At 41.9% G+C, this 13,525-nt stretch overlaps 1 protein-coding gene across 1 annotated transcript in view; it reads left to right on the top strand.

Annotated features, from left to right (window-relative positions):
• Positions 1–311: 311 nt before the first annotated feature.
• LY75 (lymphocyte antigen 75) overlaps positions 312–13,525 on the top strand; it is a gene marked incomplete at both ends in the record, with an annotated part of 39,748 nt that continues 26,534 nt past the window's right edge. Inside the window, 13 exons of the mRNA XM_079539271.1 lie at positions 312–396; positions 1,855–2,229; positions 2,615–2,788; positions 3,056–3,220; positions 3,747–3,857; positions 5,094–5,234; positions 6,468–6,656; positions 7,503–7,660; positions 8,027–8,137; positions 9,268–9,356; positions 9,696–9,868; positions 10,050–10,246; positions 11,048–11,190. Of these exons, the coding sequence (XP_079395397.1) occupies positions 312–396; positions 1,855–2,229; positions 2,615–2,788; positions 3,056–3,220; positions 3,747–3,857; positions 5,094–5,234; positions 6,468–6,656; positions 7,503–7,660; positions 8,027–8,137; positions 9,268–9,356; positions 9,696–9,868; positions 10,050–10,246; positions 11,048–11,190 (2,111 nt within the window). The remainder of the gene's footprint in view (positions 397–1,854; positions 2,230–2,614; positions 2,789–3,055; positions 3,221–3,746; positions 3,858–5,093; positions 5,235–6,467; positions 6,657–7,502; positions 7,661–8,026; positions 8,138–9,267; positions 9,357–9,695; positions 9,869–10,049; positions 10,247–11,047; positions 11,191–13,525) is intronic.

Raw genomic sequence — 13,525 nt, 5'->3', positions numbered from 1 at the left:
TTTTTTTCTCACTCTACTTTTCCTTTTTTTTTTTTTTTTTTTTTTTTTTTTTTTTTTTTTTTTAACTCATTCCCTTCCATTTCCCCCTCTCCTTATTTTTTCTCTCGTCTCCCCAAGCCACTTCCCTTGCCCTCTGCCCAGTTCCCGCAGCGCCAGCCCGCACGGCCGCGCCCCGCACCGCCCCAAACTCGGGGAGGCAGTTCTCCTGACAACAGGTGACGCGCGGCGGGGCGGACCAATCGCAGGGCGGCCGGCGGCGGGGCGACGCTCCGCCACTTCCAAGCCCGCTGTGCGCGTCCCTCCGCGGGACCATGGGGCGGCCAGTGGGACGCTGCGTAGTCGCTTGCTGCTTCGCCTGGCTGCTCGCCTGCTGCGCTGCCCGCCGGGACGACGCGGGTAAGGCTGGGGCCCACTGGGCGAGGAGGCGCCGCGGTGCCATTTTCCCGGTGCCGGGCGGGACGGTGACAGCGGCCGCTGCCGGGCTCGTCCCGCGGGGTTCCGGGCTCAGAGCGGGTCGGAGGGCGTCGAGCAAGAGTTCGGGCGGCTGGTAGCGGAGCGATGCACCGAGAGAAGGCGGATCGCTGCCCTGCTCTGTCCAGGAACGTCGTGGCAGAGTGTCAGCGCGTTTTTAGCTCTGAGTTTTGCACGCACAGGCGGGAGGAAGAGATACCCAGACCTCCCGAAAGCGGCTAGGAGCGTTGACCCGCGGCAGGCGGTTGGTGGGCAGCGCTGGCGCTGCGCGGGGGCACCGCGCCCCGGGACGGTCCGCGTCGGAGCGCTGCGCGCAGCGAGCTGCTGTGCAGGGAGGTCTGATGAGGGAACAGAAGCTTCTGTGGGGAAATTTTAAAGCGAAGTGGTTTTCTTCTAGATGTAAGAATGAAAGTTTGATGGGAAGAAGTGAAAGAAAAGCGGGGAGAAGGAAAATCCGAGGGGAGGCGCGGGGCACGGTAGAAGTGGAGCAGAGAATGAAAAGCGAAAGGGAGGGAGCGTGTTGGGGAAGCACAGGGTAGAAAGGGCCCTCAGTGCTGGTTGGCTGAAGCCGGGAGTTAATGGGGAGGGTGGGTTAAAAAAGCGTGAGCCTTCGGCCCAGGCGCCTCGGGACTCCGCTGTGCGCTCGGCCGGCCCGGTTCCGCAGGCTGCTTGGCACTGCTACGGTGGAAAATTCCCGGTGTACTGGGAAGTAGTGGTAAAATTCACTGAATAACAGCGCTGAGTATTTTCCTTGCCATTCAGCCAAGCCTATTATTAAGTCATATTTAAAAAAAAAAAAACGCAGCAGGAATGCGATTGTCGGTGAATGACTATGAGGGACGAAGCGCTACTCAGCAGATTCCTCCCTTAAACGCCCGAGTAACAGCCGTGCGGGCTCGGGACGGCACAGCTCCGGCTGCCGGCTCTGTGCTACGGGGCCGTCCTGTGGCGGCTGGGGAATGCTCGGAGACCAGCCTGTCTGTAACAGTTGCTAGCGTTGCTCGCTAAGTGCACGTTGTTGTTAGATGTGCTCTGAGCTCTGTCGAAACAGGGATTGATCCAATCTGTACGTGTTAAAATTAGAGTCATTTTCATTGACAGAATCAGGCTTGGAAAACAGCCTTACTTTGTCTCCTTCATTTTCTATAGATTTCTGAAGAGATTTGTTTATTTTTTTTCCTGAGGTAAAGAATGCTCACTAAGGACAGGAAAATCTGCTTACTGGGAAGCTGCAGCTTATATGAGAAACAGTGCAACGTAAAGACAGCTGTTGTATTTTCTAGTAGCACACCTCAGAATGTGATTCAGTTTTTTTCAAAGAACCTCCTCTGAAAGCGATACTGAGTCATAACCATCCGTGGCCATTCACTTGTTCTTACACAGGCAGCGATGCGTTTACCATTAGGCACGACACGCTCAACAAGTGCATACAAGTTAAAAACGCACGGATTGTGATAGATGACTGCAGAGAGACGAGTGAAGGTCTGTGGAAATGGGTGTCCCAGAATCGCCTTTTCCACCTGGGCGCCAAGCAGTGCTTGGGACTCGATATATTCACCAAATTACCATCCCGCCTGAGAATGGTGGATTGCAACTCAGACCTTCGGCTGTGGTGGCGGTGTGCTGATGGCTCTGTGGTTGGTGCGTCTCAGTACAAGGTGACCGTCAAGAGTGCCTATGTAACAGCCAGCATAAACGCGTCCGACCAATGGAGAAGCAACAACTCCTCTGGTGATATATGCCAGTATCCGTACCATGGTGAGCTCATGCAGGGCTTTGGGTCGGGGCTCCAGTTTGAGTTATTTTTCCTCCTACTCATAAATTCTGTGAGCCTTATTCCTTAGTGCTTTGTGCAAACAACCTGGATTTCAACAAGGTTTGAATGTATTTGTCTCTAACTTAGCAGAAAGAGGGAAGCACGTTTCTGATACGTTACGCAGCACACAGAAGAAAAAAGTACAGAAAAATATTTTTTCTTGTTTCTTTCAGTTCTGGCATTGCTGTATATTATCTGTAATGACAAGTTACTGTGTTTTAAAGCCACAAGTGTGATTTGCATGCTTTTGAATTAACTGTGTCAGTACAGGCAATTAATTCTACTTGGTATCTTTCGTATCTTATTTTCTACCTTTTTACCTTCTAGAGGTTTATACCAAAGATGGGAACTCCTATGGGAAGCCCTGTGAGTTCCCCTTTCTGTACAACACGACCTGGCATCATGACTGCATTCGGGATGGGACACACACGGGTGGGAAATGGTGCGCCACGTCTGAAGATTATACTCGTGATGGAAAATGGGGAATCTGCTTACAGCCAGGTATGCAGGGTTTTTAAATAGCCATCCTAAAAACATTCTGTGACTTCATGTACGTACAGTTCTGCCTCAGTGCAACAACATCACTAGTAAGCTGGATAAAAACAGGTCAATTTTCTATCGCAGCATTGACAGAGCAATCAGCACACATTTACTCTGCAATATATGTGATTTCAGTGTAAAAATCCATAGAGTGTTTTTTTGGTTTGAAATATTTATGGTGTTTCAGTATACTTGTAGTTAGAAGTACATTCTGCTTCCTTTGCACAGAGGATGGTTGTCGTGATATCTGGGAACACAATGCAGGCTCTCAACATTGCTACCAGTTCAATACCCAGTCTGCTCTTTCTTGGAAGGAAGCTTATATTTCATGTCAGAGGCAAGGTGGAGACTTACTGAGCATCCAAGATGCGTCGGAATTAAAGTACATACAAGGTAGATGTAATTATTTGCATATTTTTATCAGGTAATATTGATAAATAACATCAGTGAAGACAGCATTTTAATTTCTGCCTTTAAAATTCTTGGTTACAACTTATTCACCATTGAATGCCGTGCTGTATAATCTGTGTACTAAAGTGAGATTAGCAACTCACTTTGCAAGTGTTGTTTGCTTTTAGTTTATCTGTGCGGTTTCATTGGTCAGCTGTTCTTCATATACTGAGTAACATACCCAAAATCTCAGATATGAGCCAGAGTGGCAGTTACTGGGGTGTGTGCACATCCATTGCACTGGTGTGTTAGTAGCGCGCTGGAATGATTTTAGGAGACATCTTCGCTGATGTTCAGGGTTGGCCTGGAGGGGCTATCAGTGTGCTTGTGATATAAAATCACATGTCAAATACCTAGAGGCACTTTCAGATGATGTTTTTATTTTAAAGGAGAACAATAAAAGATGAATATTTTATTCAAATTGTTTTCTTTAAAAAAAATTAATAACCGTATAAAAATATATATGCAGCTAAGGATGACATCGCTGAGATCTTCTGGATTGGCTTAAATCAGCTGGATGTTTCTAGAGGCTGGCAGTGGTCAGATCACAAACCTTTGAATTTTGTCAACTGGCATCAAGGTAATGATGTTTCTGGTGGTACTGAAAATATTTAGAACGGAAACCAGCATTTTATTTTTCTCTTCTCTTTTCTATTTTTCACTCTTATCTTCTTCAGTGGACTTAAACAAAACTGTCATTGCTCCATTTCTCTTAAAAGTTCAGAACATTCTTTCCTCCTGGAGAGCACAAATCTTTCTGCACTCCTGCTATATTTATGAAAAATTAGGATAAGCCTCTAAAAAGATAAAACTTATGTAGTATCTTTGAGATCTGTTTCAGTTAGGGCAGCTATAGACTCCTTTGCTACTAAAATTTCTCCTCTCATTGGCAGAATGACATTGGCTTCCCTCAAGAAATAACATTATTGGTGTTTGTGTAAGAACCCATGTCACTCAGAAGTCTAATGTGTTTTTAGACTTAAAGATTGCTTAAATTTGTTGTAAGGTGAAGATGAAAGAAGTGTAAAATTTTTGAGAACCTTTTCTAATTACTCCCAAGTTCCTTGGGAGAATCGATGAGAGACTTGGTGGGAATTTTCAGCATGTCCTAGTAATATTCTCGTGAGTATGATGTGGATATTGATACGTGAGACTCCTTGAGGTGTAACAGTTAGGAACACAAAAATTGAGACCTTGGCCTGGTCTCTGTACCCTCCCGTGAAGAATTAAGGTCTTTCCCGCATGAGACTGAACAAAATCAATGCAGGGAAATGGGGACCAGGTCAGATTTGCATTATGCTTCATAGAAAGTCAAAGGCCCTGTTGGAAGGGATCTTGAAGGGAAGCTGAGGACTGCAGAATGTTTAATCTGGGGCCTTGTCTGTTAAGGTAAGGGTTATATTGAGAAACTGCAGAGCTATGTTTGGAGTTGGTCTGGAAAGGGGCTGCCAAAGGAAACTGAGGGCTGCAGAAAGAATTCTCCCTTGAGATATTTCTAGTCTGGGAAAGTTCTCGGCCAAGGGTTTGTTGTATTGTAAATAGAACATTCTTCCTGGTTGTATGGTTGAATACTGGCATAGAAGCCCAATACCTCGATTCTGTAACTTTCTTACAAAAAAAAAAAAAAAAAAAAAAAAATTATCTGGACCTGTGGAGAAGAGGTGCCTTCATTCAAAGCAAAAAATGTTCTTCAAATAGGATGCTTCAATATGCAAAGCATATTACTGTACTGAAAAGCAGAAGAAAAAAAGATGCAGTCACTGCTTAGCTGTTTGATAACTTGTGTTCTTCTGTTTTTCTTTCTTTCTGTCTATAGATATGCAGGATTTGTCCCCTCTGGATGGGACTAGCTGTGTGGCAATGAATGCTGCCTCTGGTCAGTGGCAGAGTTACCACTGTGGGAACCCACTTCCATATGTTTGCAAGAAGTCATTCAAGGAGGTTTCAAACCTCACAGGTAGGACAGCTTTTGTGTTTGTTTTTGTATGCTAATGTGAGGGCAGTGCTCACTTACGCAATTGTTTTCTTCCTCCCCAAACCTTCTGAAGCATCTCTGCCAAAACTCTTCGCAGCAGCTTTGGGTCTTTTAGCAGACCAGAATCAGACTCTGTCTTCAGTGTCAAGATGACACCACAAACAGCTTTCATTCTTCACGGCTTTCTCACTCATACACAGAGCATTTCCCAGCACAGTCCCACCCTTTGCACCATGTTTTTTTTCAGACATCCGTGGCTTGTGCCTTCTCTCCCATGCAGCTGAAAGTCTGGAATGGACAAACCTTTCAGTTGCTGCTTTAAACCCATTTCTCTCACTGTTGGTGTTTATGAACATAAAATGGGACTTACCTGGGGCTTGGATCAAGCTGTTTAATTCAAGTAGAAGTCATTAAATGGCCTTGCTATATTTTGAAACCAAGCCCAGCTGTGGAAATCAAGAGTGCAAGAGCTGCTGACTTGCCCAGTGTGTAATCTTTCTTGGATCTGTTACTTTTATCTTGTAAGAGCACATAGTAACACAATGGGAAAAACGGAAGAGTTCTCTCCCCTGCACATACACACCCACGATTTTGTTTTGGAACAGAAGAGCTTTTAGCATATAACTTTTTCAGCCTGCATAAAAACAGTTTGAATTCTCAAATAGCTTAATTTGCAGAAGAAAATACTTGAAACTAAGCAGCTGTTTCTATGTGAGTTACTCAGAATTGATCTTTTGCATGGTACAGCTGTGCATATATATATGCCCTAGAAAAGTGCAAATCCCTGCCAGAACAAAACAACTTTTTGTTGAAGCTGCTGTCCTGCAGCAGTAGTAACTTTTTTTGTTTTTAATTGCTTTTGAAATCTTGCTTACAGTTACTTCTAAACCTTTTGCTTACAGCAAGCAAAGTATGAGTTATCTTTTTACTTTTACTCCCACTAACTACTTTCTCCTTTTGCCCACCTTATGGCCCCAGCATGCTACTAATCCCCATAATGCTGTTCAGTCAAGCTTATTTGCTTGACTAAATTGTGAGCCTTTCTTAAAATGTTAGCTGGGAGAAGATGTGTTGTTTATCTGGGAATGTATTCCGATAACTGCCTTGTGTCTGCTTTCAAGGTACTGCTAAATTTTAAACATAAAGAAAATACCAACACAGTACTCTGATCAGTGTTAAATAAAAGCCTCTAATTCAGTTTCGCTTCGCTTTTAGAGTTTTGGAGACACTTGGATACTCGCTGTGATGTGGGTTGGCTTCCCCACAGTGGTTTTTGCTACATGCTGATACACAACCAGGCATCTTGGAGTACAGCAGATCAGTTGTGCAAAACGAATAAAAGTAACCTCGTCAGCATACACTCATTGGCAGATGTGGAACTCATTGTTACAAAGCTTCATAATGGTGAGCTGGGAAAGTCAAGTGCCAAGTGCTGTGCACCCTAAATTACAAACTGCTTTCTGTGATCCAGAGTATGATTGTGAGAATCTCTAGCTCTAAATGAAAGTGTTAATGCTGTGCTTGTACCCAGACTGGTGCTGAGTGTCACTGCTCAGCCCAGTCCCTGTCTATTTGTTCTTGTTTTAGTTCTATTTTATTAATGTATTTACTGAATTAATCAAGGAATCCTTAGAGTTGTAAGGGATCTTTAAAGACCATCTATCCCAACTCCCTTGCAGTGAACAGGAACACTTACAGCTACATCAGGTTGCCCAGGGCCTGAACCAGCCTCACCTTCAAAGTCTCCATGGCTGGAGCATCCACCACCTCTCTGGCTACCTGTGCCAGTGGACTAGCCTACTTCTTTTTGTCTCATTTATAATTTCTAATTTATAATTTCTAACACCTGTTCACTTTTCCCATTCAGACAGAATCACAGATAGTGGGACTGGATTTTTGACAGCTGGGTCACTGAACTGATAAACATGATCTGTACTTTGTGGTCTTATGTTTTTGTCTGCGTTCTAAAATAGATTTTGGTTGAGCTTCTTTTCTTGCATGTTCATTGGTTTTTTTTGTTTGTTTGTTGCCTTTTCTGTAAAAGGTACTCTCACGTTCATGAATACAGCTTAAAAATTAAAAAATAATTTGGGTTTGTCTCAAATTCCATTTCTTATTGTAATAAAAGCATAAATGCATCAGTATTTTAAGTAGAATATGAATTTAGTGAAATGAGGTTTTTATCAGTCCTTTCAAATCAGTTTGAATGCTATTCTGAAACCCCCATGTTGTCCCCGTTTTAAATGACAGATGCTAAAGAAGAAGTGTGGATGGGTCTCAGGAATGAAGACGTACCAACCTTGTTCAAATGGTCAGATCACACAGATGTGGTTTTTACATACTGGGATCAGAATGAACCAAATGTTCCTTTTAATGCCACTCCTAACTGTGTGTCTTATTCAGGCAAGGTAAGAATGTGATGACTTTTTTTTTTTTTTTTTAATCTTCCCCTTACCTCCCCTTCATCCCCACCATAAGTTGACACTGATGTATGTGAAGTACAAGGGAGATAAGTAAGAATGTTTATATTTGACACCACCCTGACCTGTTCCCTTTTCAGATGTGATCCAGTATTCTCCTATGTACACAATTCAGCTTTCTCTCTTCTCTTCAAAACTTGCACCTACAAGTACAATCCAGGGCCTCTCACTCACACTGTTCTTGGTACTGCAAGTAACCAAGGCATTCTGGCTTTCCCATGTCTGAAAACTCTGCCCCTTCACTGTGGAAAAATTGGAGAATTTTAAATGCTCTTTTTCCTTTCCTTTGAACAGTTGGGGCAGTGGAGAGTCAAATCCTGTGAAGAAAACTTGAAATATGTATGTAAGAAAAAAGGAGAGATTTTAAATGAAACAAAATCAGACAAAAATTGCTCGCTGGATGAGGTAATGGGGAGTCTGTACATATTTTACCTTCACTTCAAAAGCTTGCAGGAAATTACATATTTTCTCTTCTTAGTGTTTTTGTAATGTTTGTAAAATAAAACCTGTTGTACGTCTTGACTGAAAAAGGGTCATTGCCAATCTGTTTAGGGGCAAAATTATTGAGGTTGGGTGCAGGAAGTGTATTTTATTTGTTGGGAAAAAAAAATCTAGGTGTTTTATCGCTATGTCCTTTGTTTTGTAGCTTCTGCTCTAAATAAACTTTCTAAAATTTAGGATAAGCAATTTTCAGCATAAGGGTATGCAGAGAAAGCAGAAATGTAATCTTGGTCTTTTATCTACGTTTTACTTGACTCATCTTAGTTCTTTGGCTGCAGTAAGGTTGGTTCTTTATTTTCTTAAGCGTAACATATTACAGTGTAAATAAGTCCTGAAGTCTTCTCCGTTTTGAACAATCTTGAGATGGCATTAAGAGCAACCTCAGAGTTCTTTTGTTTTGTAGGGCGTATTGCCTGAAACAGAAAATATGTTTTCCCCTTATCTTTCTGTACATCCTGGAGGCATTCATACTCTGTCTTTTCAGAGGCTGCCAGTTACAGCTTTCTGTGCTGGTCTGATGGTGGTGCATTGGTAGGGTAGCAAAGAGCACTTTAATATTCCTTGGAATTTCAGTGTAGTTATGGGGAAAATGTTTGAATAAGACGTAATTTTTGTAAATTCAAATGTTTTCAGCAGAAAAGATTTTTTTAAATAAAGGAATGCTAATAACACCCTTGTATCTTTGCTCTGTTTGAATCCTGGCGTTGGTGGAGCAGCATCAAAACTCCTATTGTTTTGAACAGGACGAGGCTGTCTCCCTTGTGTTCCTCTCTCTAAATACACGTAGCAGTCAGAAGGCACTGCAGAGTCGAGTTAGAACAGTGCTGTATTCTATTTCTGTAGTTACATTATTTCTTAGGACTATAAATCTGAGAGTTGATAATACTGGACCCTGTGTGTGATGCACTGTGTTTCTTTTTATATATGGTGTGCCAGCTTGTAGGCACCAACCAGTGTTAGTGATTTCTGTTCTCCTGCAGATCATGCCTAAATGAAGCTGTTATGTGTAAACATGTGCTTTGTTCTGTAACCAGGGTTGGGAGATGCATGGAAACTACTGCTACAAGATTTTGGAAATGGAAGTTTCTTTTGGAGCACTGTGCAACCTTACAGTTACAAACAGGTAAAGCAAATCTCTGTCATTTATGTGTGTGTTTTATAGTAGGATCCTGGAGGTACAGTCATGAAACCTCTGTCTGCTAGGAAGTAGTTACAAACAAAAAAATAAAGCGCTACCGCAGAGAACTGACAAACTGTTCTCCAAGATGTGACAATGGCAAACCTACAGTGTGAAGCCTTCTTAGAACTGTGTGAATTCACAGAGCCTGCTGTGTGTTGAATAAAGGATGGTCTGAGCAACTATTTCAACTAACTAAAGTAATACAGTGCCTGGTTTTCAGATCAACTCAGTAGTTTCAGGTGTCTTTTAAATACTGACTCAGATTAATATGTGAATTTTCAGGTTTGAGCAAGAATTTATAAATAGTCTGATTAGAAAACACACCAAAGTTGAAGAAAAATACTTCTGGACTGGTTTGCAAGACATTAGCCAATCTGGAATGTATTCCTGGGCTGCAGTGGATGGGGAAAAAAGTGAAGCTGTGACATATACTAACTGGAACTCCTTGCAACCAGGTAAATGAAACAGTTCAAAATAAGTAAAAAAATACCATAGTTTTATTTTCAGCAAGCATCGGAGCACTGTGTTGTGGGATTCCTGGGATGAAACAAAAATAGTCATTCAGAAATCCTTGGGTTTTTTTTTTTGAAAACTAGACAATAGTTTTAAAAGTTTCTCTGGTGGCTTAAATCTTAGAGTTCTCGGGAGGATGTGTGGTCATGTCCAGTGGGAGGTCTCTTGGAAAGTGGGAAACTAAGGACTGTAAAACCACAAAAGCATTCCCTGTTTGCAAAAAATACATCGGGCTGCCCAAGGAACCAGAAGTGCTCCCAAAGCCATCTGATCCCTGTCCCCCTGGGTGGCATAACGGATCTGGCCTTGCCTGCTACAAGGTAAAGTGTTATTCCTGTTGGATGTTATTTTTTCATTATTGTCTTGCAACCATTTTGTCTGCAATGAACTGTGTTCTGTACACAGCTCACGTAGCAAGGTGTGGGAAACATAGCTTAAATAGCAGAGCTGTGAGCACGGATCCTGAATGGATGGCTCTCATGTTGTGCAGCATAGCTGTCCCTGCTTGGCCAATTGGGTGTGACAGCTGGCCCTGGCAGTTTCCCCAAATCTCTTGTTGACCAAGTGCAACATGTCTGTGCAGAGAGATCCTGCTGACAGGAACTGGCCTGGACTGAAGTCAAGGGGATCAAGTGGCTGAGGTGTATGAGCCAAATGTAAAATTCTGATACATATAGGTAGCAAAAAAGGAGGCAAAGAACTGTCTGCATCTGCGGCACCCAAATGGTCCTGTGTCACTAAAAACTGGGCTTTGTTGTTCACCCTGTGTTTTGAAGAACGCCATCACTTAAAACACACAGTTTGGCTTGCTATTTTGGAATGAATTGCATGTTGTTTTTTAAAATCTTTCTGGTAAAGAAAAACAGAGAAGTTCTGCCATATGGAATAGGCTGCATTTGAAACAAATTTTGTCAGCTAAACTTCAAAGTCTGACTGTTGTCAAACAAACTGAGAAAATAATTAAGAAGTCAGATTTAAAATCAAGCTCTCTCCCTTTGGAGATACTGATTATTGATTCCAACTTGGGGTGTCCGTGTTTGAGTAGTACAGCAGAGGTTTGAAAATACTATCACTGGAAAAGTGCTGTCACTGTTCTACTCTGATGTTTGCTTGTTGTGAAGTTCTTCCACAGTGAAAGAGTGCTGCGAACCAGAACTTGGGAGGAGGCGGAAAGGTTCTGTGAAGCACTTGGAGGCCATCTTCCCAGCTTCACTCATACGGAAGAAATCAAGGCGCTTCATTCCATCCTGAGAAAAATTATCAGGTAACAAAGCAGCCATGGGATACAATTTTGATTTCAGTCACACACGGCAGTAAATTGTAAATGCTGCCACTGACCCCAAATGGCAAGTGTGAGATGGTGTACATGGACTGTGTTTCCCACAGTAAAAACAGCTAGATGTGGCATTTGAACTGCTGGTCATGTTGCTGCCTTCCTGGAAAATGTCAAGGGAGTACAGCTTGGGCAGATGTTTCACAGTGCTCAAGGGAACGCAGAAGAAGGGAGATGTACTTGGAGCATCTTCTTCTAACTCTGTGTTGTTTTAAGCATTTCCTTCTCTGTGCTGAATGAGTTGCTTCTGTTCTTAATTGATACGTTCTTCAGAGATGAGTTATTTGAGCCTTTCAGATAGGTCTCATCTTTATTCATGAAATGCTTCCTGACTAAGTTGAGTGCTATCTTTTGAAAACGTGAATAATGTGGTGTCCAGCAATCTGGTTGGCACAAATCCCGTTTGGCATAACTGCACTAACACTGCATGAGCATGAGATGGGTGTGCTGAGTTTTCTGCTATCAACAAATTAAATGCTACATAATTTATGAATCTTAGGCTTTTTATTTAATCAAAGGAACTGTTACTGCAAAGCTTTATTAGGCATTGGTGTGATGTCAGATCATTGTGTAATATGTTTTTTTGATTGGCAGCCTGGTTTTTCAGAACTTTTGCCAGCTTAAACTTGCGTGCTGCCAGTTATGTGATCTAAATTGATTTCATCAACAAACAAAATCGTAATTATTTTAGAAGCTGCCAACATACAATGCTGTGATTAAATTTTAAAACTTGATGACTGAAGAGATGCTTTCTTAAAAACCAGTGTACTTTTTTTAGAAGCACGTAAGTCATGAAAATTACTCATTGTTTATGCTAAAAGACAAAACCAAACTCATATGCTCTATAAATAGATGGCTTAGCTTGCTTAAAGCCACCGTGACTCCTTTACTGAAGTGGCCGAGGTCCCTGGAATAAAAGTTGATGCACAGATTATTTTTAGCAATGCATCTTAAACCATTTACAAATTTTGTTGTAATGTTGTACCTAATCTGCTATGGGATATGATTAAGGAATTAACTTATTTTCATACTGAGTACAAACATTTGGAGGTACTTTGCAGCTTGCAGACCATCTCCGGAGGATTACAGTTAATGGCTTTTTTTTGTTAGAGGCTTAATGGTGGAGACTTCTGTCATTCCAGAAAATCACCTGACTCATGATACTGATAGAGTTTCCATGTATCAGAAAACACAACAGCCTGAAAGAAAAAAGGTCCTGGTATTTCAGTATTATTCTACCAGAATTCTGATATTCTCAGAGGTAATACACTGAATTCAGTATATAAATATGGGGCAATATTTTGAGCCCAGAGTAAACTGGCTTGCAGTCAGATTTACACCTGTCAAGTGCAATCCCCGACACAGTATTTCTGTCTGGATTAACCTCTTCTGAAACACTGCAGAGCTTTTTGAACAGAAATGTAACAAATTTGACATTGTGTAAAATATTTTAAGTTTTTATTTAGACAACTTACAAGCACCTCATGACATTATTTACGCTTTTAAATTGCACAGAGATGGTGATTAAATGAAGTATTTTAGAGATCACGAGCAAGATTAGCTTGTCTAAAAATAAGCTCATTTGAAAAAGGAGAGAGGAAAAAACAAGCAGATTATTTCACCAAGAGCAGTCAGTTTAGGTACCTGGAAGAAATCATTGTAGGGTAATGTTAGGAGTGATCAGCTAGCAGGGTTTGCTGGCATGCAGTTTGTCCTGTGTTTACTCAGTGCAAACTCTGACCTGAGGTATTCACTCAGCGTGGTTATTTCGGCTGAGGGAAGGAGCCACACCTCGGCTTTTTTGGTTTCGTTTTTTTCCCACTTTGCACAGTTCTCCAGTGAGTCATTGAGAACTGTTTGTTTTCAAATGTTAGCAAGAGTCAGTTTGGTTCACCAGGAAAAGGGCAGCTTGCCTAGTCCATTTTGTTCTTTACTCGGATTCCACCTTAGAGGCAAACAAGAACTAGGACAGCTTCAGCCAAGTCAGGCGATTGCCATTGTGGAGGAAAATAAATTTTGCCTGCCAGCCTTCCTGTCTGAAAGAAATATGAGATAACCTCTTTTTACTTCAAGGGACACGATACAGGCTGAACAAATCCTGTTATCTTACTTTCATTCTATTAGGATTGTTTTTCTGGGCGTTTTGTAGGTTATAGCTGGCAGCAGCGCAGGACTCAAGGAGAGTAACAGCTTGGGTTGATTTAGAAATATTATTACTGTGAGGACACCTTACTGGAACGAAACCAGTTTCCTTTTGTATGCACAA

The sequence above is a fragment of the Tetrao urogallus genome (genome assembly GCF_951394365.1).
Source record: "Tetrao urogallus genome assembly, chromosome: 8".
NCBI classification, from domain to species: Eukaryota; Metazoa; Chordata; class Aves; order Galliformes; family Phasianidae; genus Tetrao; species Tetrao urogallus.
The sequence above is the reverse complement of the archived record's forward strand: the minus strand, read 5'-3'. Positions and strand labels throughout refer to the sequence as shown.